Source organism: Rhamphochromis sp. 'chilingali' (assembly GCF_963969265.1).
Source record: "Rhamphochromis sp. 'chilingali' genome assembly, chromosome: 1".
NCBI lineage: Eukaryota > Metazoa > Chordata > Actinopteri > Cichliformes > Cichlidae > Rhamphochromis > Rhamphochromis sp. 'chilingali'.
Window position 1 is genome coordinate 18,741,215 of NC_137929.1, and position 23,257 is coordinate 18,764,471.

The window sequence follows — 23,257 nt, forward strand, 5'->3', positions numbered from 1 at the left end:
AACTAAATATTTTCCAAAAAAAACATTTGAAGTAATATTTGTTTGTTATTATAATTAGGCCTTTAGATGGACTAAAGATTGGCACCAACAGTCATTTCGATCGCCTTTTATTTTTTTTCCAGGAGCGCATTTCATAAAATGCACACTATCGACCACGCCCAAAAAGTGCTATAAAAAATTTATATATTAATATTTTATTCCACTTTAAATTAGCCAATCTTTTAGACCTACTTCTCCTTGAAATATTCATGTCAAGTTTTAATTACATTTCGCGGATTTTAACCCTTTATATCCCGGTTTCGTCACATGAGCGCACTGCTTTTTTTGCCCCAAAAACATAAAACATAAAACATAAAATATTTTCCAAAAAAAACATTTGAAGTAATATTTTATTGTTATTATAATTAGGCCTTTAGATGGACAAAAGATTGGCACCAACATTAATTTCGATCCGTTTTTAATTTTTTTTGCAGAAGCCGAAAATGTCCCCAGGCGGCGCTGCTGCTCCTGCTCCCCCGGGGAGGAGTGCCTCTGCCGCGGGTGTGTTTCGCGCAGCGCCGGAGCATATGGTTCGGTTCCCGTGTCTGCAGCACACACTTCCGCTACCACGTGAAAACAAATATGTCATTTCCTGTTGATTAAAAAAAATTAATGCACCCTCAAACGATCCTAAGGGCAGAAAATGGTCCGGAACGAGCAGCGGGCCAAGCTGCTGCTGCACGCGGGAAATTAGTCTGCCTTTTCCGGGTATCTGTCTCGAGCAGGCCGCTGGAGAAGGTGTGTATGTTCCAGCAGGCGGAACAAGGGCGCCACCCGGTGGCCAAATAAAAAATTACAATTCTAAGGCCCTGAGTCCAGAATGAAAGTGAAAGTTAAGCCATCGCCACTACGTTAATGGTAATAATTGTACAGTGAAAAATAGCGTTTATAATGGGTTTCAATGGGGCACAAATCGGCCACGAGGTTCGATAGTGGATGTATGCCTTTTATTCAGCCATTTAAGCTCATTTAAAAAACTCAGACTGAAATTTTAAAATAAAATGGGAAAAAAATACATGTTTGAAAATTTGGCTATACTCCATTAAACACAGTGGAAATGGCGTGGAATTAAAAAACGGAAAGGCCACGAAATGGTCCCAGGTTCTAAATAAATGTTTGTGTGGCAGGATGAATGTTATTTCTCGGTTCAGCCCACTTTCGGCCTGGCACATTAGGGAGGCGCTAGTATAAATAATGGCCATTTGAGCATTCCTGGATCGCTTACCTGTGATCTCCTTCTTGGTCACCTGACTTCCCTTGGTGTTGCAGAGATCATTTGCAGGTTACCCTTCTGAAGCCTCCATCGTGGCTGGTAGGTGTTTACTCATTTACTTGGTCGTAAACAGGTATTGTTTTTAGGTCGTAGCTGTATAAGCCTGCTATGAGCCACTCCATTCATGATTCATGACGCTGTTTACTCAGTACGTAATTCAGTTTTGTTACGATCTCTGCCTTTTATTGTTCTTTTATTGTAAATACTTATTATGCTTTGCAGGAAGTGTGGCCCTTAGTTTTACAGAACGCTACGCTAACCGAAGTGCTGCTGCTTTGCTTTTACTGTCTGTTCCTGTTGCGAGGTTACTTTTCCTGCTGCTGCCAGCTTTTTAAAGTGGACGTTGGCGTGGACAGCGGCTATATGCATGCCGGTTATGGGAGTCGGTTGGCGTGCATAGTGATTGACTGGATGATTAACTTATAGTCGGGCAGACGGCAAGTTGGAGCAATACAGCGATTCTGCCTGCTCCATATTTTAAAGTTTTATCTAGATTGTATGTTGTTTTTCTGTTTTGATTTTTGTTATGCCACTGGTGGGAGGCCCTTTTTCTAGCTGCAGATCACCAGTGTGGTCCTGCAGTTGGGTTATATTAGTTTTGTTGTAATATATTAAAATTTTCTTTGTTTCTTTTATCCAGATGCGGAATGCCGACGTGGAGGAGACGAGGGTGCCTTGGTGGTGGGATCCTTTGAGTGTACACACCTGCCTTTTTTAGTTTATTAGTGTGAGTGTGTGATAGTGTGCTGCACTTGTGTCTTGGTGAGTTTTCTTTTTTTTAAGTTTGTGCGTGGCATCCCTGCCCCTCCACTGGTAAGCCTCGGCTCTGAATACCCTTTTTTAAGCATATTTGTACATTGATATTTATGATTGTGCTTTTATATGTTGTTTTAAATAATTATTAATAAATTGTCCAACTGTTTTATCATTGAACCTTGTCTCTGTACTGAGTATAGCGAACCTAAGTGCCTTCTTGATGATTAGTGTTACATCCAGTATTCTCTGGGTGAAATCCCCAGGGTGGCGTTGTCTTTTAAACTGTGAAGAATATTTACTTTATTCCCACCTCGTGCTGCCTCATTTGCTATACAAATACAGCTAGAAGCACACCTGGATTGTCACACTGACAAACCTGCCACTGACTTCCTATTGTGGACTTTGTGGGCATGTAACAGTGTCCTCACACCTCACACATTTGGTGTCTCTCTCTGTCATGCACAAATGTACTTTGAGCAGTACTTGAAAAGTGCTCTTGCACAACATAGTGAGGTTCATGATTTTATGGATTTTGTGGCTTATTGTCCTCTCACATGGCTTATAGATTTGTTAATTAGTTAGTACAGCGATATTCACTGAGTTGGCTCTTGTTGAGGACATATTAAATCCCTGCCATGAGTGTTGTGATTTAGAGGTTTTCACACAAGTAGCCTCTGCTGGGGTTAATCTATTTTCTTTAACCAGGCAAGTCACTGAGGACAAATTGTTATTTATAACAACGTTTAGCTCGCTCACCAAGAAAAGAGTAAATAAGTGTTTTTCCTAGAATTTCCAGTGCATTTAAAGGAACAGCTACAAGGCTTTTGCTCTGCAAGTATTAATGCTCGATGTCACAAACATTAGGCTTGACATGAGCCTAAGTTGGCTCTAAAGTTTTGGACCCTAAATTCACAACCCAACAACAAGACAGACTGTTGTCAGCAAGTTTATTTACACAATATTCTGAGGTGTAATTAGAAAACTTTAATCATGCTTCTTGCTGTTTTCTAGAGACTGCACTGGGTTCCTCAGATAACTTGGAGCACCGGAGGAAGGACAGGCAGGTGCGACTGGCAGGTAACTTCCCTTAGTTCCCTTTTCATTAAATACAGACCATCTTGTCAATCCTGGGATAAGTTTTTCTCTTAGATGAGTTGCTCAACATGTAATTCAAGGGTATGAAGACAAAGAAAGAAGATTTTAGTGCAGGAATAGCAATCGAGCAATCTCTGAGAGCTAGTGTAGCCTGATTACCATGATGATTGATGCAAATCTGATGGTCACTGATCACCAGATGGTCCACAAGCATGATGAGCAAGAAGCGTGAACAGGGAAGGCTCCAGCACTGGGTGAAGCTCGGAGCAAGAGCCACCCATAGTCAGCTGCAGGGGGGAAAGCTGAAAGCCCACAGAAGAAATCCAGGCAAACCCTAAACCATGACAAGGTTCCCAAACCCAATAAAGACTCCAAGGTAAAAATGCCCCTCCATGGGTGAAAATGTAGCTCTGACCAGAATAACACCTGATGAAAACCAAAAGTGAAATGTGGCAGCTTCTTTCTTATCTCTATCTCTGTCAACAAAAATCCCATCAGGTGTCTTGGGATGCACAGAAGAACTAATTATTTTTTTAAATAAACCAGCTCCTCATTTGTGTATTTAGTTCTGCAGACAAGCCATTGAACAAATGTTGATCATCTCAAGACAACAGAGAAGTTCTTATGTAGTGCTTTTCTACTCAAAGGTGCAAAGTGCTTTACACAGCTTACTTGAAAACATCACAGAGCAACTTGTAGTTCAGTATCTTGCACTTTAGCATGCAGACTGGAACAGCAAGAGATTGAACCCCTAACCACCTGCTTAGTAGATTTCTTGCTCGATCTGCTGAACCACAGCAACCCCGAGTTGTTCTCTAAACTGGAGGCTGTGGTGTTCACAGAAGTCTCTTCCCTGGCGATGGAAGTGTAACCTCACGTTGGTGACAAATCTTTTTTGCTTTGCGAGTTTTCAAATCACAGCTGCTCATTTAATAGTTTCTTCAAGCAACAAGTAATTAAGCCTAAAAGATTATTTGCCTTTTAAGCAGCTCATTATCATTTGCTCTTAGTTAACCTCTCATTAGAGTGATTTAAAAATTTTTCCTTTAATTGAAGGATTTACTTGCTCAGAGGGAACTTTGCACACCTTGACCTTACTTGCTGCAAACAAAGCTGCCTTTCTCCATTCTTGAAAAGTTAGTCTTTTCAGCCAGCAGCAAATGCTGGTGAAGCAACCATAACTAAATTACTTTCTCAATTATTTATAATGCCTTTCTGGAAGATGGCTGCGAGTAAAACATGCCTCTGCTGGAGTTTTATCATTTTGTTGATATGCGTGCCCGCAGGCTCTGCCGGCAGCCAGTTGTGCCAGAGTGAACCGAGCCGCAGGCCCAGAGGCCGGAGGCCCGAGGGCCCCATTTGCCCCGGAAGAGGCCTGACCGAGCACCAGGCCCTGCCAAGTAGTCACCGGGAGTGAGCTGGTACATACCTGAGCGCCCAGCCCCGGACACCAAGAACCACCAACCCACCGACCACTGAGGGCATCAGTTACCGGCAGGCAGTGTGGTGAGGGGAGATAGGCCTTTCAGGGCCTGGGAGTTCCCAGAGAGGTGGAGTGTAAGACCCGACCTGACATATAAACACAGACAAACAGGCACACACAGACACAAACATGCATTCCCACCCTCATGCACACATATACAAATATACTCAGCACTCACCCAATGTAGGGATAGACATACATGGACAATGTACAAATAATCACACTCCCCAAACAAACTCTATACCCCAGGTCCAGGTACCCTCGTCCCTGGAGGGGGAAACGGCACCTAGACCCAGGAGATGTTACACTTTCCCCCGGGGTGGAAGCAAGCAGACCGCCCCAGGCTCCGCAGCAGCAGGGAGGCCCCGCATCCCAGATCCCAATCAGACGGCCAACACCTCCTCCCAGCCCCCCCGCCCCGATGGCAAGCAGAGAACAGGGGGTGTGTGAAGACCCCAAACCACCCTCCTCTCGCTGATGTGTAGTGTTGCTGCGTGTTGTTCTAAGGTGCATTTAAAACACGGGAGAGCATGGTGCTGCTGCCAGAGAGCAGCAGGTGTTAGCACGGCCCCTCCCGAGAACCCTCAATGTCTACATGGATTTAAAATTGAGGGGTGGGCACCGGCGCCAGAGGTGGGGTTGAATACACAGACCGTCCACTGGACGCCGTTAACGTGCCCACCCCCAAGGGGGGAGGGGGGGGGGAATGCCTCCCCTGCACCCTGGTGACACACCTGCACCCCAAGGCCCTACTTTTGTGGGTGGGTGTGTTGGAGCGGGAAGAGGGAGGCAGCCGGGGATGAAGTGCAGCCTTACATGTTTTGTAAGGCTGCACTTCCTCCTCTGAGGTTGACTTACAGGAAAATGAGAACAGATTTCTTTTTAAAATCTTCCGAGGGAGCATGTGTAGCCAGTGTAATGTCTTCAGGGAAATAAAAGGATTCCACCAGACTGAAGTGTTGAGGCAGAGAGAAAGCACAGAGAAGAGGTGATTAAATCATAAATTAAGCTCTTGTTAGCATTGGTAAACCTCGGCTGATGTGTTTGTGCATCTACATGTGACGAATGTTTGCAGAAATCATCTGAAGACTAAAACGCTGCCATGTTTGAGTACTGCAGGGGACACAAAAAAACTGTATAAGAGGTATATATGTGATTGCTGATGTCTTACTTTCACTGCATCTGCAGGAGAGTGCAATTATAGAGAAACATTTGGTTTAGGGTGCTCTGTGTTAATTATCCAACAAAAATAAACACATAAGAGATGATAACTGTATTCCGTTTCCTGGATTAACTAAGCTGAAACCATTAAATAACTAACCAGCCTGTGCCAGCGATCTGTGTCAGCTGGTCCCTGCGACCGTGCACTAAGTTTTAGATAAAATAAACTAAGCCGAAACCATTAAATAACTAACCAGCAATCTGTGCCAGCGATCTGTGTCAGCTTGTCCCTGCATCCGTGCACTGAAGTTTAGATCAAATAAACTAAGCTGAAACCATTAAATAACTAACCAGCCAGTAACAGCGATCTGTGTCAGATGATCCCTGCGACCGTGCACTGAAGTTTTAGATCAAATAAACTAAGCTGAAACCATTAAATAACTAAGCCGAAACCATTAAATAACTAACCAGCCTGTGCCAGGGATCTGTGTCAGCTGATCCCTGCGACCGTGCACTAAGTTTTAGATAAAATAAACTAAGCCGAAACCATTAAATAACTAACCAGCCTGTGCCAGCGATCTGTGTCAGCTTGTCCCTGCATCCGTGCACTGAAGTTTTAGATAAAATAAATTAATATACTGTCAATTACAAGGTAGAAAGGTCTTTAATTATTCTACACTGCTCTCTAGTGTAGAAAAATTGTAAGCGTAACCTAAAACGTCATCAAAATCGCGCCGCAATCTCACACGCATGCGCAATAGTGTGGAAGGTGACAAAATTCAAACTGGGTGGCGGGTAGTTGAAGTCGGAAGACCTAGAAGAAGAAAATAAAGAGTACAATATATTTACTGTTGAGAGCTAGACCAAAGCGTTAAGAAAATGACAAGCACGTTGAAGGGAATTACTCTCAAAGGAAGCGCGGAGTTAGTAGCCGAGTTCTTTTGTAAGTATTTCTGTTATTTCGTCTTTTAGTCGCTCGTTTTCGACACGCATGCATGTAACGCTAATATGCTATTGGGCCTACATAGTGCCCGATAACATATTAGCATCAACGCAGCATGTATGCACTCACATGGCAAGCATAGCTCCAGTTGATGAAAAATAAAGTGTTTAAGCCTGATGTGTCCTATAAGCGTCAACTCACAACTTCAAACCGAATAATTTGTAAAGACTGTCTTGTTGTCTGCCCTTCTATTGAGAATCGTGAACGTACACCATACATCGTTTCTATTCTACCGAGCTAATATATTAATTGATTCCCAGTTAGTTTTCTCTCGTGTTATTCGCTTTCTTGTGTAGTTGTTTTTGTAATCTTCTGTGCCTTTCAAGTTTGAATCATATAAGCCTCTAAAGTTTACGAATACTGGAATTCCGGCGTATTTGAAGCCTTTGATTTCCCCATTGTCATTCACAGCTTTCGGCATCAACAGCATCTTGTACCAACGGGGCATCTATCCTCCAGAGACATTCACCAGAGTTACCCACTATGACCTGAGTCTCCTACTAACTACCGACCCCAAGCTGAAGAGCTATCTGACTAACGTGGTGTCTCAACTTAAAGGTATCTCAATAGTGGGCTTCCCCACTCGTGACACAACTAAGGAGAAAGTGGAATAACTGTGGAACTGAGTGAGCTAACCAACTGCGGTCTGAAGGCACTCCAGTTGTAGTTTTGGGCTTCGAGTTCTGTAGCTATATCTACAAGGCTGCTGGCTTACGGCAAGAAATCTTACTCACGGTTATTTTGGTCACTATGGAGATGCTTTTTTTCTTCGTTTTACATATTTACTCTTAGACCTTGAAAAAAATGTGGACATATTGTACTTAAGAAAAAAAACAAAACTTCAGTCTACTTTACTTTAAGTGGATTTCCTTGAACACCAGATAGAAAAGAAAAAACGTAATTGGTGAGAACTGAGCTCACAGCTTGGTGGGGAGTGACTTTGGATTTTTATGGAGAAGGCAAAGTAAAGGCAAAATCCGTAGTGAAGTACAAAATAAGATGTTTGTGAACAATGAATGATTTTGTCAATTTATTTTGCTAATTCGGTGATCGTCTTTACTCAATAAATAGTAACTTGTTAGTTGCGATTGCTGAGTAGGGCCACGTGGTGGTGCATTCCCCCCTCCCCTTTTTGTTGCGTTGAATTAGATCAGAGTCAGAATCGGAAAGACTTTATTTATCCCCAAGGGGCAATTAACGTACAGCAGAGCAGCATGATGTTGAAGATGAACGCAGATGCCTATGAGACTCGTGCCTGAGATTTTAATTGGTATGACCTGGCATCTTATGATCAATGTTAAGTAACATACAAAGCAGCACACGTGAGTTTCCATTCCCATGTTACACAAATTTGTGTTAAGCTACTCTTAGGCTCTTGTCAGGTGAACTACAAGCTATTTCTGGTTAAAAACGCTAGATTTTTAATTTTTGATTTACCAATTTTTGATTTTGCCATAAATACTTATGTATGTGAATGAGGAAGGAGATCGGTGCACCCTTTTCTGTCCAAGGTGATGCCATTGTAATATTTTTTTTTTTTTTTCCTAAATCCAATGCCCGCAACTGTTGATGGCTGCCTCCTCAGGTTTCTTCCTGTTAAAAAGAAGTTTGTTTGTTTTTTATTCCCATCAATGCCTAGTGCTTGCTGTTCTGGGATCCTCTGATTGTTTTTCTTTTTAGGCCTGTGGGGTCTTTACTTTAAAGTATAAAGTCTCTTGAAGCAACTGTTGTGATTTTTAGTGCAATGTAAATAAAACTAAATGGAGTAAATATCTCTGGATTGTCAGTTCAAGTTTAATGTAATTCGTACCAGAATATTCATATTTTTGGGTGCATATGTCAAATCACTCAAGCTCTCAATTGTGTAAGGCTAAGAGTAGTGAAATTACAGAATACAAATCAATCATCATTTTTCTCACAGAAATTGTGATCTCTTGGATACTATATAATAATGGATTGGATTTATATAGCGCTTTTCAAGGCACCCAAAGCGCTTTACAATACCACTATTCATTCACTCTCACATTCACACACTGGTGGAGGCAGCTACGGTTGTAGCCACAGCTGCCCTGGGGCAGACTGACAGAAGCGAGGCTGCCATATCGTTGATATCCAAGAGATCAATATTTTGTATCCACAACTATTGTGGATACAAAATTCTGTGCATGTTTGTATTATGTTTTTAGGGTGTTTAACTACCTCTCACTTTGCATAACAAACTTTAATAAGTGTTGTTTGCTCTTTTGGTGTTGCAGAGTGGCTGTTTGAGTGCACTGTGCAAAAGCTGGTGTTGGTGATCACGTGTCTGGAAACCAACGAGGTGCTCGAGAGATGGCAGTTTGACATTGAGTGTGACAAGTCGGCTAAAGAGAGCAGGTCAGGACCTCTATTACCTTTTTTGTTTGTTTGTTTTGTTTTAAAGGCTCCATGCTAATGGTCATTAATTTGCTGTCTTCTAATTCCAACACCTGGCATGTTGCACTTGTACTTCCCCCACCGTCAGTTTGAGTGGAGTGATATATTATATAAATTGTTTTGAGCTTCAGGTAGCTTCAGGACAATCATCAGAGCCGAACAGGTGATGGAGAAACAGGTTCACCTTTTAGGTGACATGAATGAGTTGAAGGGAAGTTATAAGGGAAGGAAGAAATACACAGATGCATCTGTAGATTCGAGACAGAATTCACAATGTGTTTTTGGGACTTTCAGGTGTTTGGACCAATGTTTTATTTTCTGATCAAACCAGAAAGCTTTAATGAGCAGCTAGACTTGTCTCGCATTAACTGGCTGAGTTAATGCAACATCGAAGCAGCTGGAATCCATATGTGTGTGTTCATGGAGCTGCATTTTCACCTGCTGGACATCACTACCTGACAAGTTTAACTGTCTTCAAAACATTACAGAGGCCTTATTGACAGTATTTGGTTCTACATATCTGTGTGAGCAGATTTCCTCTCACATGAAGAGTGTCCTCAGGTAGCCGTCAGGTAGCTGGATGCTCGGAGCCCTGTGTCTCTGAGTGGGAGACCAGAGATCAGAGTGTATTAACAAACATGCCATATTGGCCCAGTTTATTTTTCTTATCATTGTTGCGAGGAGACCATAAATAGCATTTGTATTTTCTGTTGTACAGTTCATTTGCTGTTATGGATGAAAAGTGTCTTTTTATTTTTTTGTTTCAAAATAGCTGAAAGCTATTCGCTGCGAACTATAAAGTGGTTCTATATAGTGTGTAACTGTTAATATAGAGCGTTATTCAATTTCTTGCTAATACAATCATATGGCACACTGACTTCTGAGGACATTTTAGATGCACTCATCATCAGAAAGGTTGCCTACCCCTGCTCTAAGGCATCTGGACAGATCTGTTTACTTACTTATTGACAGGAGTTGAATGGTGCAGACTTTGGGTTGGTTGGCTGATTTGTCAACACAGATGTGAATTTGTATGTTTGCAGTGGATTAGTTTTTTTGTTTTGGTTTTTTGCAATAAAATGACATGAAATTTGTACTTTAGAAGAGTCTTTACAACAGATTATGTAATTTGGTTAAATGAGCATCTGTCATTACACTCAACTATTGTTTGACTAATAAATAATGCATGTTAACTGAGTTCTCATGTGTCTCCCAGTGCACCCAGAGAGAAGTCCATTAAGACAATTCAGCATGAGATCCGCTCAGTTATCAGACAGATAACAGCCACTGTTACTTTCTTGCCCCTGCTGGAGACGCCATGTGAGTAATGAGACTTTTGACATTTGAGCCTTTGATGTGGTGGTTGGGTAATAATTTCAACTCCTCCCCTCAGGTGCTTTTGACCTCTTGGTTTATACAGACAAGGACCTGGTGGTTCCAGATAAATGGGAAGAATCAGGGCCGCAGACCATTGACCAGCCAGAGGAGGTGCGTTTGCATTCCTTCACCACTTCGATCCACAAGGTGAACAGCATGGTGGCGTACAAGAAGACTGAGTCAGCTTAAACTTCTAAACCACATGAGCTGTTACAGCACCGACCACTGATTCTCATAGAAACCAGTAGATCTAACACTGCCGTGTCTTTGTTCACTGCCTGTGCGTGACTGGACAACGAGGACCTGTTTTCCTTTGTTGAGCTTCACTGTGTCTTATTTGTCAATATGATAAGGACATGAAGGAAATGTGTTCTTTCTACATTGATGTAAATATTTCTGCCACGTGGCATTTGTCTGTAGAAAACAACTGTCTTTTCTTTAGTCTTTTGCTTTCTTTCATTCTTTCAGTCTGTTTTAGAAGATAGTGGTATATATGTTGAACTTTTATAAAATGACATAAATAAATGCATTTTGCTTTTTCCCAAAGAAGTGATTCTGTGGTTTTCTTTTGTTCAGGAGGTGCCAAGGTTTTTCATCGTGTTATTTATTTTGGAGCATTGTATAAAAGATATCACATGGTTTTTGGAGCCTTGAGACGATGCCGTCTTGGGGTGCATTTCAATAGTATAAGCTGACCTTTTCATCAAGGTCAAGAAAGAGAAGTTAGTTTGGAATGCACTCTTTTAGTAACGTGTTTTAATAACTGGAAAGCACACTGACATCCATCCATCCATTCATTGCTTGTTTAGTACATTTGAGAAATTATAGACAGCACACAGGAGACATAGTAAATAAGTATTATTTAATGGGACATACTATTCACTTCGCTCACAGTGTTGAAAGGTGTCGACAGTTGCAGATGTGTAACACCATCATAGTACCGTATCAGCATATTACATTTTGCAAAAGAAAACCCACAATTCTCTTACCTAAAAAAATCCATCCATCTGTCGTGTAATGTCCTCTCATATACATGCAAAAGAAAAAACTGACAACCAAGCAGTGAGGGTTTTTTTTTTTTTTTTTTTTTTTTTTTTTTTTTTTTTTCCTCCAGAGAGCACAGAGGCTAAGCTACAGGCACAAGTAAAATAGTCCTGGAGACTTATTCAATGTACAAATGACAACCACGGACACAAATTAACTTTCTGAGCATGTACATCTACAAAAGTGCTTGAGTTTAAATGAGTCTGTCATGTCCATTAGTAAGCTGTTCATTAAATGCACCTATGTGGCTCCTCATCAACAGTTTATTGGCTGGACAATTAACTGTTTTACCAGTTCTGCTGATTCAGCAGTTTCATTTACCAAAACATTTCAGAACTTTTTCTTTTCTGCATAAAAAAAAAGAAGTTCTGAAGGGTAACAGTAGCATCCTTCAAAACTAGATATTAACAAACATTCTAGGTGTAGAGAAAAATGTCATAGTAATGTTGCATTTTCTATTTATTCCTAGTGTGGACATGCTGAAATCACTTTTATTGAGGAGTAATTGTTCCCTCTTGCAGGATCAGCAAAAACCTGCATTTCACAAGGTCCAAAGGTACCAGATTGTTCTTTTAAATGTGTTGGTGATGACACCTCGCCTCTGACTACAGACTGAAAACCTCTGCCTCTAAAGGGTGGACAGCAGTGAACCCAAACACATCAAAACGCTGAAACACTTAATATCTTATCTAATGAAAAAGTTGCTCCTGGATACATTCTGGGTTACACACTGAAATTTTCTGCCAAATTCTGTTGTTTAGTCAGTCTTTGTAGTGCAACAGAAACTGCTCTAAATGTTAAAGAATCCTTTTTGCCCCCTTGTAGCAAATATCTTGTTTGAACAGATTTTTACATTTACCCATCAGAGAATCAGGTTTACAGAAATAGAAATTATACACCGTCACAATGTATCAGAGCTAGATGCCACCCTCGGTGAGTAAATCATACTTTATATTCTGTAGATATTACTCCGTCGTTCAGTTTGTAAAATTGGTATGCATAAACAGCATTACTGGACATGGATAAATAAAAATAAGTGGTTCTGTAAAACTGAATTGTCTACTTTATCGCAACAAGGCAGTGGCAACATCTAGATCCATTTTCCTTTGAAATCACAGATCTAATCTTTGGCTCTTCCTACAGCTGGAAAAATAGAAAATCTAAATTCCAAATAACACAATACAGTACATTTCCAAATGTCATCAGAAGAAGCAGTTGTTCCTAAGAAAGGGCCTAAAAAAAAAGACGGGATTTTTTTTCCACATATGAAAACATTTTCTAGATAATTGTGTGCTTTGACAAAAGAATGACCTTACAATATAGACTCTAATAAATATATAAAACAAAAATAAATATGCAATAGTTAAGACAGTGAATAAAATGTACGAAAGACTCAAACCCACGTCGTGTGTGTGTGTGTGCCGTGAAGACATATAACAAGTCTATAAGATTATTGTGACACTAGTATACTACTAAGTATATAGTAGTTGCATTGTTTTCATCCCACTAGAATGGTGCTAATGGTGCTAAAGCTCCATGAACACTGGAAGCGACATACTGAATACAGACCATTCAAAGTGAATCACATCCCACAACTTCAAGTGATTACAGATGAAATAACCACAGGCAAATTCTTTGAATGTTCAGGCAGAGTAGAAAAGTGCTAAATAAGAATCAGTCCGTTTACCATTTCCTATTTGCTAAGGGAAGTTTTTTTTTTTTTTTTTTAACCGAAGCAACTACCAATAGGAATAAAGAATACATATGAACTGGAAGTAAATATGTAGAGCTTCCAGTGTATGCAGCTTAACCATTCAGTGTTCCCTAAAGTTCACTACCTTTCACAGATAGTGTAGGTGAGACCATCAATATGAAAGCCACTCTATGCAAAAATAACAATGTCTATGGTAATAAATATAGCTTAGTGCTGACTTTGTTATTATCTCTGGTGAGTGAGAAAAAATGGTGGTGACAGGATAAAATGACCATGATTTCTTGTTATGGACACATTTCATTCCTTTCTGTTCATGGTAGGGCTTAGCTGTAAAACTAGCATACAACTTTTTAACGAATGTTTGATAGTGGGGGTGGAAAGGTACAACTTTGATGTTATTTCATAGTTTATCTATTTTTATCTGTTGTGAAAAGTACTCACAAGAATTACTGATACTCCGGGAGACAGGAAAAGTGCTGACAAGTCTATGCAGATTACCAACAAGTCAACTCACTGACTTGTAGATGTTTTTACAGTTGTTTTTCTATCTTACTTTATTTTTTAACTTGTACTCATTGGCATGGCTATGCATGATCGTTTGTAATTTTCCTATATCTGAGCAAACGCTTTGCCGGGTGAGTAAACTCCAGATTACAACAAGGAAAAGAAAGACAAGCTGTGAAACCTGACTGCGGCACCTCAACCGTAATAGATTAAGTCTTAAAGTATTAAGACTGCTCAAGGCAGGTGACCTCTTCTATTATCAGACCATAGCTAGTGTTTTATTTCATGATAGGAAAATTACTTTTCTACCTCACTGTCAGTCCACACAATACGCTATTAGATAATTTTAATGAGACTAGGTTGAAAATGTAGAACTCTGGAAATCTGAGTTGGATGAAAACCAAACTGGTGTTTGGATCACACCAAGCCGTTGACAAGCCCCTTCTCACACTCCTCGGCTAAACACTTCCACTGCTGCCGGTTTTTCTGACATCCTTCCAACAACGGGGAGCAATACTCCGATAAGCCAGCCAAGGTCTGTGACAGTGATAAAGACAATTCAGCATGGGAAATCAGAGGCAGAACTGAATGCAGGAAGAATTGCTATTCATCAGCTACACTGGTCAGCAAAAATAGCAAGGGCTGAATTACCTCATACAACTGAATGCAAATGGCATCAATGAAGGACACCTGCATGCTTGGTATCTTATCCCTTTTCTCACGATTCATCAGGTCCTGTGAAAGGATTGAAAAAATGAGATGTAAACTTTATATAAGTTAACTGTTTATCCCCAAAACAGACAAATCTATGAGAAAATGTGTATATATATATATATATATATATATATATATATATATATATATATATATATATATATATATATATATATATATATATACATATATATATATATATATATATATATATATATATATATATATATATATATATGTGTGTGTACACATACACATACACATACACATACATACATATATATATTGCTATATATAGCTATCTCTCACTCTCTCTATATCTATATATAGATAGATATAGAGAGAATATATATAGAGCGAGGGAGAGAGAGATTACCACAAAATATGACAATTAGTTAAATTTATAATGTGTGTCCAACATCATTTTACAAACAAAATAACTGAGACAAGATAAGACACAGGTATTTATAGTCATGTAAAAAAGAAATTTGTCACATAAATGCACCGTCTGTGAAGAATGAGTACCCTCCCACTGCTTCAATAGGAATTAAAAAGGTAATTAAAAGAGTGAGTAGAGGCCAGGTGCTGCTTATCAAATGCAATTGATTAACTAATCATGACTGTAAATGCAAATGTTTGTTTAAATAGTGTCAAATAACAATAACAGTGATCCCTGGGCACTTCATACTGTAGGACAAAGATCTTCCAATACAGACTGCATAAAGTCCTAAGAAAACATTCTTTTCACATGGCTGTAACATCAGCACAGTTCTTGAAAATGTGTTGTGATACTTCATGATTTGAAAGGGAATATATTTAAATGCAGTAGGATGAAATACCAGAGGATTCAGAACAGATTCCCGGGCACTCGATGGCAAATGTTGCACTGTTGAGAAGGATTTATCCAATATCATTCAAATGAACCCTGAAATTACTTACAATTGGTTCAATGTTCAGCTCTTGCCTCTCCTTATCCCCCTGCTCGAAAAACTCAGTGGCCACCAGCTCTGCTATCTGCATCAGAAACCAAATGCAGAAACATTGAAACATTTTATGAGCTTTTAGTTCTTAAAAGGCAAATTTTATAACACTAAATGTAAAACCAAAGATAGAAGCAAAGTAAGCTTTTACGATGGGGTGGCTGTAGCTCAGGAGTTAGAGCAGGGCATCTACTAATTGGAACGTTGGTGATTGGATCCCTAGCTGCTCTAGTCTGTGAGCCAAAGTATCCTTAGGCAAAATAGCGAATGCAAAGCTGCTCTCTGATATGTTCATTGGAGTGTAAATGTGTATGAATGAAATAGAAAGTAAAGAAAAAGTGCTTGTGTGAAGGGATGAATGACCGTTTTTGAATACTGTATTTATATAGCGCTTATATATATATATATATATATATATATATATATATATATATATATATATATATATATATATATATATATATATATATATATATATATATACATATATATATATATATATACACAGGTCTATAAGAATCAATCCATTTATAATTTGCTCTGAAAGCATCAATTTTAAATCCTCATTTATTGTTGGACAGAAGACTAAGTTGGGTGAATTGTATACTATGCAAGTCATAGTGTCATTGCAACCTTGGAAACTTTGTGGCATATTGTGGCAGTTTGAGTAATAAGAAAGAGGTCTCCTACATGGAAATAACAAAATGCTTATACTGCTGCTGGAGGCAGCATCGTTAGAACATTAATCTTGAGGAAATGACTGGGAATGACCCAGACAGACTGACAGCCTGTGTGACAGCTGGAAGGAAGAAGGAAAATGAAACAAGTGAATAGCAAGAGCTCTCCCAAAAGCGCCACACAAAGTTAGTGTTCTCAAGTTTTTAACAAAGAGATAAAGAAGATCAATCAACATCACTCTGTGTGAACGTGTTGCTGAAGCCGTCTTCAGCTCTTGATTGAGTCGGTGGTGCTGCAAGGAACGTAAGTACTATGATGCAGTTGTTAATTGTTGAGACTAAGAAGCTTTGCCTTTACTTCCTCCATGATCTATGAAAATATTTTAGCAGTGCTTATGGAGGTTACTTTCACAAACTCATATCATTTCTTTAACCCTTTCATGCATGAATCACGACAACCTCAATCAGGATTATACTTTATTGTTAAAGTATTTTTGTTTAGGCATGAAAAAAAGATTTTTGAAATACATTTTTTTAAACAGGTACTTTTTAAATAGTTTTTTACTTGTCCACTTAGGTGAACAACATCACTTTTGGAGTGTGTGGCAGAGTATGGAGTGACACATCAGTGTCCAATGTAGTGGTTTATGTGCAAATATACCATCAACACTGACACTTATTTAAGGTCTTCAAAATCAAAAGTGGAAACCAACCAGAATGTATTTCTTAAGTAAAAAACATGGCATGATATTAAAGAATGCTATATTTGTAAATCGTGGTGACTTTACTGCATTTTTTAAATACAACTTTTTCGTTATGATATTTTATGTTGTTAAGTCTCAGTGATAACCTTAAATGATTATAATGACTTTACCTGACTGAAAAAAGTATGACTGGAAGTTTCAGATTTAGAGCTAGTCTAAAAAACAAAAACAATATGGCAGATCAGCCTAAATGCTAGGAAAACACCATTAGAATCAGTCCAGAATCCAAAACCATTGGGTGACGTCACAGTGAATATGTTAATCTTTATATAAAGTCTATGGATGGAGGCTGTGAAAGTAAAACAGACCAGGGAAGGAGGGGTATGGGTTTAGCGCAATCTGTTAATGAGGAGCAGGTGATTTGCCAGAGTGTGTGTAAGCCAGGGAACGTATGTACTTGTTTGCTGCCCTGAATGGTTTTTTTTAGAGTTGTCATCTGAGGACAGGGCCCAGCTGTTTTTATTAACAAGCTCTCATTTATCAGCACTCTCATACACACACACAGAATGTTTATCTGTATAACAATTCCTCTGGGCCTGAGTTTCCTAACAAGACACAGACTAATGAAGGTCACTGGGGGACAGCAGGGACACTACAGCATTGAATATAGTGCACGCTCACGTGCGTGTGTGTGTGTAGTAGGTCAGTGATTAAGAAAAAAAGAGAAAACAAGGAGGAGCTCTGAAAGGTAATTAGAGTAAGAAATTGTAGGATCAGATATGAATAACAAAGAATACATTTTAAGGCACGTTGCACCTCAGGTCACAGTCAGCAGGGCTCTATTCCAGGAAGCTTGTTATATAATATAATATAATATAATATAATATAATATAATATAATATAATATAATATAATATAATATAATATAATATAATTTTTTTTTTTATGGTGTCTGCTGTTATCATTTACCCAACTTGAATTTTCATAAGATGAAGCTGGAATTCTGTTTCTTTATGTTTGATTTGTTAAATGTAATGATTCAATTGAGACAAAATGCAGGTGACAGAAACTGAAGATAAAACCTGAAGATCCACCCTCGAATCAGCTTTTATGAGTCTGATTATTTTCTTGTTCCAATAATTAATCAGTAAAAATGTAAGAAATGTGTTCCTTCCATCCTTTGACAGAATTGTACTTACTGAATGAAAGTGCTCCATGAGATTTAGAGAAAAACTCTGCTTTAATGTTGCCCAGTTTAACCATTTATACTGATATAAAGCTTTCAGCTTCCAGGCCTGGATTTCTACATTTAAGATAAAACTTGAAACTTTTCTTTTTGATAAAGCTCATAGTTAAGTATGGATCAGGTGACCCTGAATCCTCAGTTAGTTACACTTCAATAGGTCTAGGCTGCTGGGAGTTTCTCGTGATGTACTTCCTGTTTCTTCTTTACTCACCTTTTTAGATTTCATTTCATTTAATCATTAGTTATTATTACAGTTTTTACCGAATGCCTAAACACTAACTGTGAATCCTGTAGCACAATCTCTAAAACTATTCAGACTTATAGCAAAACCACTCACTGAGTTTGCAAAACTAAAAGCACAAAAACTGCTTTGCACTCAGTTTGCAATTTTGTAACACACACTTTGCAAGACTGTAGGCACAATTCACTGCACAACACTCAATTTCCAAATTTCCAACACACTCCTAGCAAAAGTATACACATGTATGGCTATCATTAACACTAATTTGCCAACTGTCTGGCACACTTTCACATGTGAAAACTTTCTTAGATAATTCGTTCACTTTGCAATCAGCCTAAGCACTATAATACAGGTAAGCTGTGTGTGCGGAGTACAATGGTGGGAGCAGAAAGAGTGAGAAGTAGAGGAGGCCGAGGAAGAGGACGTGGAGGTGAAGAAGTAGGATGAAGAGGACGACAAGGACAAGGAGGAGCAAGAGGAAGACGAGGAGGGGGCAGAGGAAGCATGTTCACTGCAGACCACGTAACCCATATAGTCATTATGGCGATTGCAAATAATCCTATACTTGGAAATAAACACTTGTGTTTGTTTTGATGTGTTTGACTAAACACCAGTACTTGAAGTTTGGATCCCTCCATGCTTATGGATCTATGACAGAAGTATGAGCTCAAACTGACATAGCCTACCTTGTGCACAGGGAAGGCAAACGCCAGATGTGTTTTGTATTCATACCATCGGTGTGCAGTTGGCGCATTGTGTGCTTAGTAGATGATGGCTTGTGTGTACTGTTTGATACGGAAACACCATTTTTACGAAGGTGTGAAGAGTTAATCTAGCTGTGTTTGCTTTTGCAAGAGAACTACAATGTTTTGATGATTGGGTGACAGGTTTTCTTATTTGTGTGAAGAGTTTTGCAAAATTAGCCAATAGTTACAAAAAATGTGCTTAAGCAATCAGAAAAAACTGTAATCTAATGAATGAATGAATGAATCAGGATGTCACACAGCCAGCTCAGAAGGGGAGGAGTCAGAGACAAAAATTTAGTTCAGACTCTGTTACCCCAGTAACTGACACAGAGTTGAAGTTAACTCTCTTTCCCTGAGTTTCTCTCATCTTCTGCAAAGCAGAAGTGTTAACTGTCTTGATACTAAGGAACTTAATTATTTTTGTATCATCAATTTAACTAAGATTTTAAATTACATTAAACAAATTAACTAGCAGTTATAATCTATTTTTAAAATTTGGTTTGTTTGCTTCATTTTGAGTTTTTGATACATTTTTATATTTTTTAAATACATTTTAATATTTTACTCATTGCCATTTTCCCTTTATATGTAAAGTGAGTAGTTTCAGCTGTTTTTTTTTTATATCTCATAGAAACACTATGTAACTATAGAAAACAGAAATGAGGGGATGTGTGTGTATACCACAGTAAAAACATAAATACACAGAAAAGCAGCGTACCAACATACAGACAGGTAAAGGTTGCGGGGTTTTCTGTTTGTTTGTTTGTTTGTTTGTTTTTTACCCTTTTTTGTACTGGCCAGGGCTTAGTGATGGCAGAGATGTCACATGCGGTCATCAGCATTGACCTGAAGGGGGTGACAAAGTTACAGACATTAAATTTCCACAGACACACTAGTTTCTCATAGCAGGAGAAACTCTGGACTTGTTACCATGGTATTGCCAGGTTTGAATATAAGGTTTGTATAGCAAAACCTAAAACTTTGGTCTTAACCCATATCTGGCAACCTATAATGCAAAGAATGCCTGCATTGATGGCTAAACCATTTTTTTTGAAGAAATGGTTTCAACACATAACTTTTACAACTATATGTTGATCAATAGAAGTGTTAATCATCACGCTGTCATGATGCTTTTTTACTTTTCAGACTTTGCACAGCAGGTGGCCTGTCCCTCACGAACATTTATCTTATGTTGATGTAAATGTTAATGCAGGCATCTGAGACTCTATACTCACCTCAGCAGGTCTCTGTGGTGTTCATCCTCCCAAACAAACTGGTTGTTCTTGGTCAGCTCAAAGAACTCCCCTCGCCTCCTGACAGCACACACCCACATGAACAATGTCACAGCAGGTAATTATCCTCATATATAACCCACTTAGCCCCCAAACCACCCACTGTCTAGACTAAAAGTGGGCTAAGATAAGAGCTGAAGTCACTGAGGTAGTAGGAGGGAGTTAAGAAAAAACATGAATGCATTAAGATGTAGTAAAAAATTGTCACCCCTCTTTTCAGAAGACTGGGTATAACAACCAACACTGTGAAGACTGAAAAACTATAAATTTTCTGTGAAGCCACCCTTAAAATCCCACCAGTTCAAACGTACTTGGCAGGTAAATTGCTTGAGTACTTATACAGTCTGTATTTTATTTTCATTTTAACTTTTAGCTGCTCTGGGGCTGTAGACATACATGAGTTCTAAGCCAATTATATTACAAAGAAAGAAAATACCCCCTTTCCATCCACCCACCCACACCACCACACCCACACACAAATGCACACTCACCAGAAGAAAGACACAACTTTTAAACACTAACTTGTATCTAGACCTACAGAATTACTATAAGGAGTGAGTAGAACTTAAGTGATGAAGGCTTTAACAGTCACAAGGTGAGTGTAATCTCAATTGTACTCAATTTTGCACTGATTAAAAACCTTTAAAATACTGCTTTTCTTCTTCCGTTCTTTTCCTCTCATTCAGTCTCCATTGAGGCTTGATGTTTAGTACTTACTTCATGTACAGGGCGAGGTCGGTGGCCAGAATAGCCCTTTCAATCATCTTCAGAGTGGCCTTGTACTCGTCCAGAGAAAGGCCGCTCAGGATCTGGTTTCCCTGGAGAGAGAGGGACAGAGAGAAAACAGTGTAAGTGCAGGAAAACCTCTGCATGCTATATCATGAGTTATACTCATACTGAGTTGCTGGATGGGAGTTTAATTTTCATGTCCTCGCAGTAAGGTAGCAACAGAGCTAACTGCAGGTTTCACTACTAAGGTTTTACTGCGGCAATTGCAATGATTGCACAAAAACTATAAACAGAGTGTTTATATGCAAATGTTGACACATCATTACATGTCCCTTCAATGCTGAGCACTGTTTAGTGATTACTTGCATTACGGCTTATCACACTACATATGATAAGGTGTCTGTATCCCTCCATCTGTGTTTATGTGTGCAGCAGCAGTGGCCTTAAGTGGTGTTTGTGAAGTTGGGAGTGCATTTAGAGTTTGCTTTGAGGCCATAGAAATCAGAGCAGGGTGTACTTCTCTGCATTTTATTGGACCATTTGAAAGATATGTGGTAGGCTAGCAGCTCAAAAATGACCGGAATAATACGCGTAATAAATAAAATGGGGATATTCAGCAGAAGAGGGCAATGGCATTAAAATAGCTATCCACTATCAAGCAACTGGGTCTACAGTGTAAATCTTTTGTTAAAGGTCAGGGTAGGGTTAGCTGTCTGATTCTGTCTGATTCTCTACGTAATTATTAAAACTAAATGATACTGTGTTCAATGCAATTTTCTGAGAAAAGACTGAAAGTAGTGAAGCTGCAGTTCTACAGCTAATAAATAGTTAGCCGCAGTAATACACAGTCCCATTTGTAATATTCTCAGGCAAGTTAGCACCTGCTGCACATTTGATTTCCAAAAAGATTTTTAAAATATTAAAAAACTGTAGTACTCTGTAGTACTGTGCAGTGATTCTCGCATAATAAACAAAGTTCATTGCAAGAACTTTAAAATGATTTTCCTCCCAACAGGTGCAGCAGTGAAATGGTAAATGTATATGTGTCTGAGCTTCACTGAATTACGCTATGAGCATGGGCAAAAGTTTGTGGAACATCTAGGTATCTCAATAAGGAAAGCTGTTGCTAAGGAGGTTGAACAGGTCTTCCACCAATTAGAAGGTTGGTGGTTTGATCCATGGTCTCCGTGCCTGCCCGGCTGGCCCCACAAGGCTACATGTGCTATTTTGGTTCTCTCTCTCTCTCTCTCTCTCTCTCTCCCTCTCTGCCTGGGCTGAGCTCACTGTGGGCTCCCGCCCTTGGCCCACACACCTGACAACAATCACCTGTCATCACCGGGAGCACTATTTGAGGCTGGAACACAGATCCTCTCGTCGCTGGATGATTGTACTACTGACGTTAGTGTTTCTCGCAGCTCCTGTAGACTTGTGCTTAGTAATTTGAGATTCGTGATTAGTTTGTGACTTCCCTTCTCTTCTGCTTCAGACCTTTCTCCCCGGACCTTTGACCTCCCTGCCGTGTGAACATGTGTGAGTGCGGGCAAGAAGACGTGAGCGAGTGTGAGAGAGCTACCCTGTGATTCCCTGGAGTTTTGGATTCCCTTCACTGTATATACTGTGCACTGGTGCTGTAAATAAACTGTTTTTTGGAGACGTCTAACCGCTCTGCGCCTGAATTCCTACAACCAGATTGTGACACTCTGCATGCCAAAGTATTCTTGAGCAAGATAAAGAACCCCATTTAAGATTTTGATTTGGTATCTATGTCTTCATCCCAGTGTCTGACTTAACCCTGAGCGAGGGGAGTTTACACTTTGAGATTTTTCAGGATATGGAGTTTGTTAGGATAATGCTATCTCCTATTGTTCTCTACACATTCAGGGTGAAACAGTCATGTAAAACTGAAATATATATTCAGTTCTCTGATAAGATAAATATACCTCAAGATTCAATAGCCTGTAAAACCACCTATAGCAATAAGTTAAAGATTATGACTTTATCTGTCTGTCACATAGTTGTGGAGGAATTTTCCCCCAGTCTTCTTTACAACATTGCCTCAGTTCA

The 23,257-nt window shown here is 39.3% G+C and overlaps 2 protein-coding genes and 1 long non-coding RNA gene across 8 annotated transcripts in view; 2 read left to right on the forward strand and 1 right to left on the reverse strand.

The window, feature by feature from the left end:
* The first annotated feature begins 1,210 nt into the window (after window positions 1-1,210).
* Window positions 1,211-5,975, forward strand: LOC308393469. 4 transcript variants are annotated; one of them, XR_013970987.1, is made up of 5 exons: window positions 1,211-1,351; window positions 1,953-2,125; window positions 3,080-3,145; window positions 4,450-4,720; window positions 4,896-5,975. It is a non-coding gene; the product is annotated as an uncharacterized lncRNA (long non-coding RNA). The 4 variants fall into 4 exon arrangements; XR_013970988.1 differs by having other exon boundaries at window positions 4,450-4,713; XR_013970986.1 differs by having other exon boundaries at window positions 4,450-5,975.
* Window positions 5,976-6,573: 598 nt separating this feature from the next.
* LOC308411303 (mitotic spindle assembly checkpoint protein MAD2A-like) lies at window positions 6,574-11,151 on the forward strand. The gene is made up of 5 exons (XM_080905188.1): window positions 6,574-6,750; window positions 7,222-7,368; window positions 9,066-9,186; window positions 10,442-10,545; window positions 10,619-11,151. The coding sequence occupies exons 1-5, from the start codon at window positions 6,687-6,689 to the stop codon at window positions 10,789-10,791; spliced, it is 609 nt and encodes a 202-aa protein (XP_080761314.1). The 5' UTR covers window positions 6,574-6,686; the 3' UTR covers window positions 10,792-11,151.
* A 294-nt stretch (window positions 11,152-11,445) lies between these two features.
* Window positions 11,446-23,257, reverse strand: part of pde5ab (phosphodiesterase 5A, cGMP-specific, b) — a 72,809-nt gene continuing 60,997 nt past the window's right edge. For 2 of the 3 annotated variants that reach the window (XM_080905160.1, XM_080905161.1), the window contains exons 17-22: window positions 21,182-21,282; window positions 20,408-20,485; window positions 19,955-20,018; window positions 15,518-15,592; window positions 14,516-14,599; window positions 11,446-14,401 (exon numbers count right to left, since the gene is read on the reverse strand). In XM_080905160.1, coding sequence (XP_080761286.1) covers window positions 14,282-14,401; window positions 14,516-14,599; window positions 15,518-15,592; window positions 19,955-20,018; window positions 20,408-20,485; window positions 21,182-21,282 — 522 coding nt within the window. In that variant the 3' untranslated portion in view covers window positions 11,446-14,281. The remainder of the gene's footprint in view (window positions 14,402-14,515; window positions 14,600-15,517; window positions 15,593-19,954; window positions 20,019-20,407; window positions 20,486-21,181; window positions 21,283-23,257) is intronic. The other variant, XM_080905162.1, reaches the window with a different exon arrangement.

Bases quoted from the DNA above. Each gene is read 5' to 3' on its own strand.
- LOC308411303 (XM_080905188.1), top strand. From the start codon at position 6,687: ATGACAAGCACGTTGAAGGGAATTACTCTCAAAGGAAGCGCGGAGTTA. The intron at 9,187-10,441 runs GTCAGGACCTCT...TGTGTCTCCCAG, and splicing joins AAGTCGGCTAAAGAGAGCAG to TGCACCCAGAGAGAAGTCCA. The intron at 10,546-10,618 runs GTGAGTAATGAG...TCCTCCCCTCAG, and splicing joins GCCCCTGCTGGAGACGCCAT to GTGCTTTTGACCTCTTGGTT.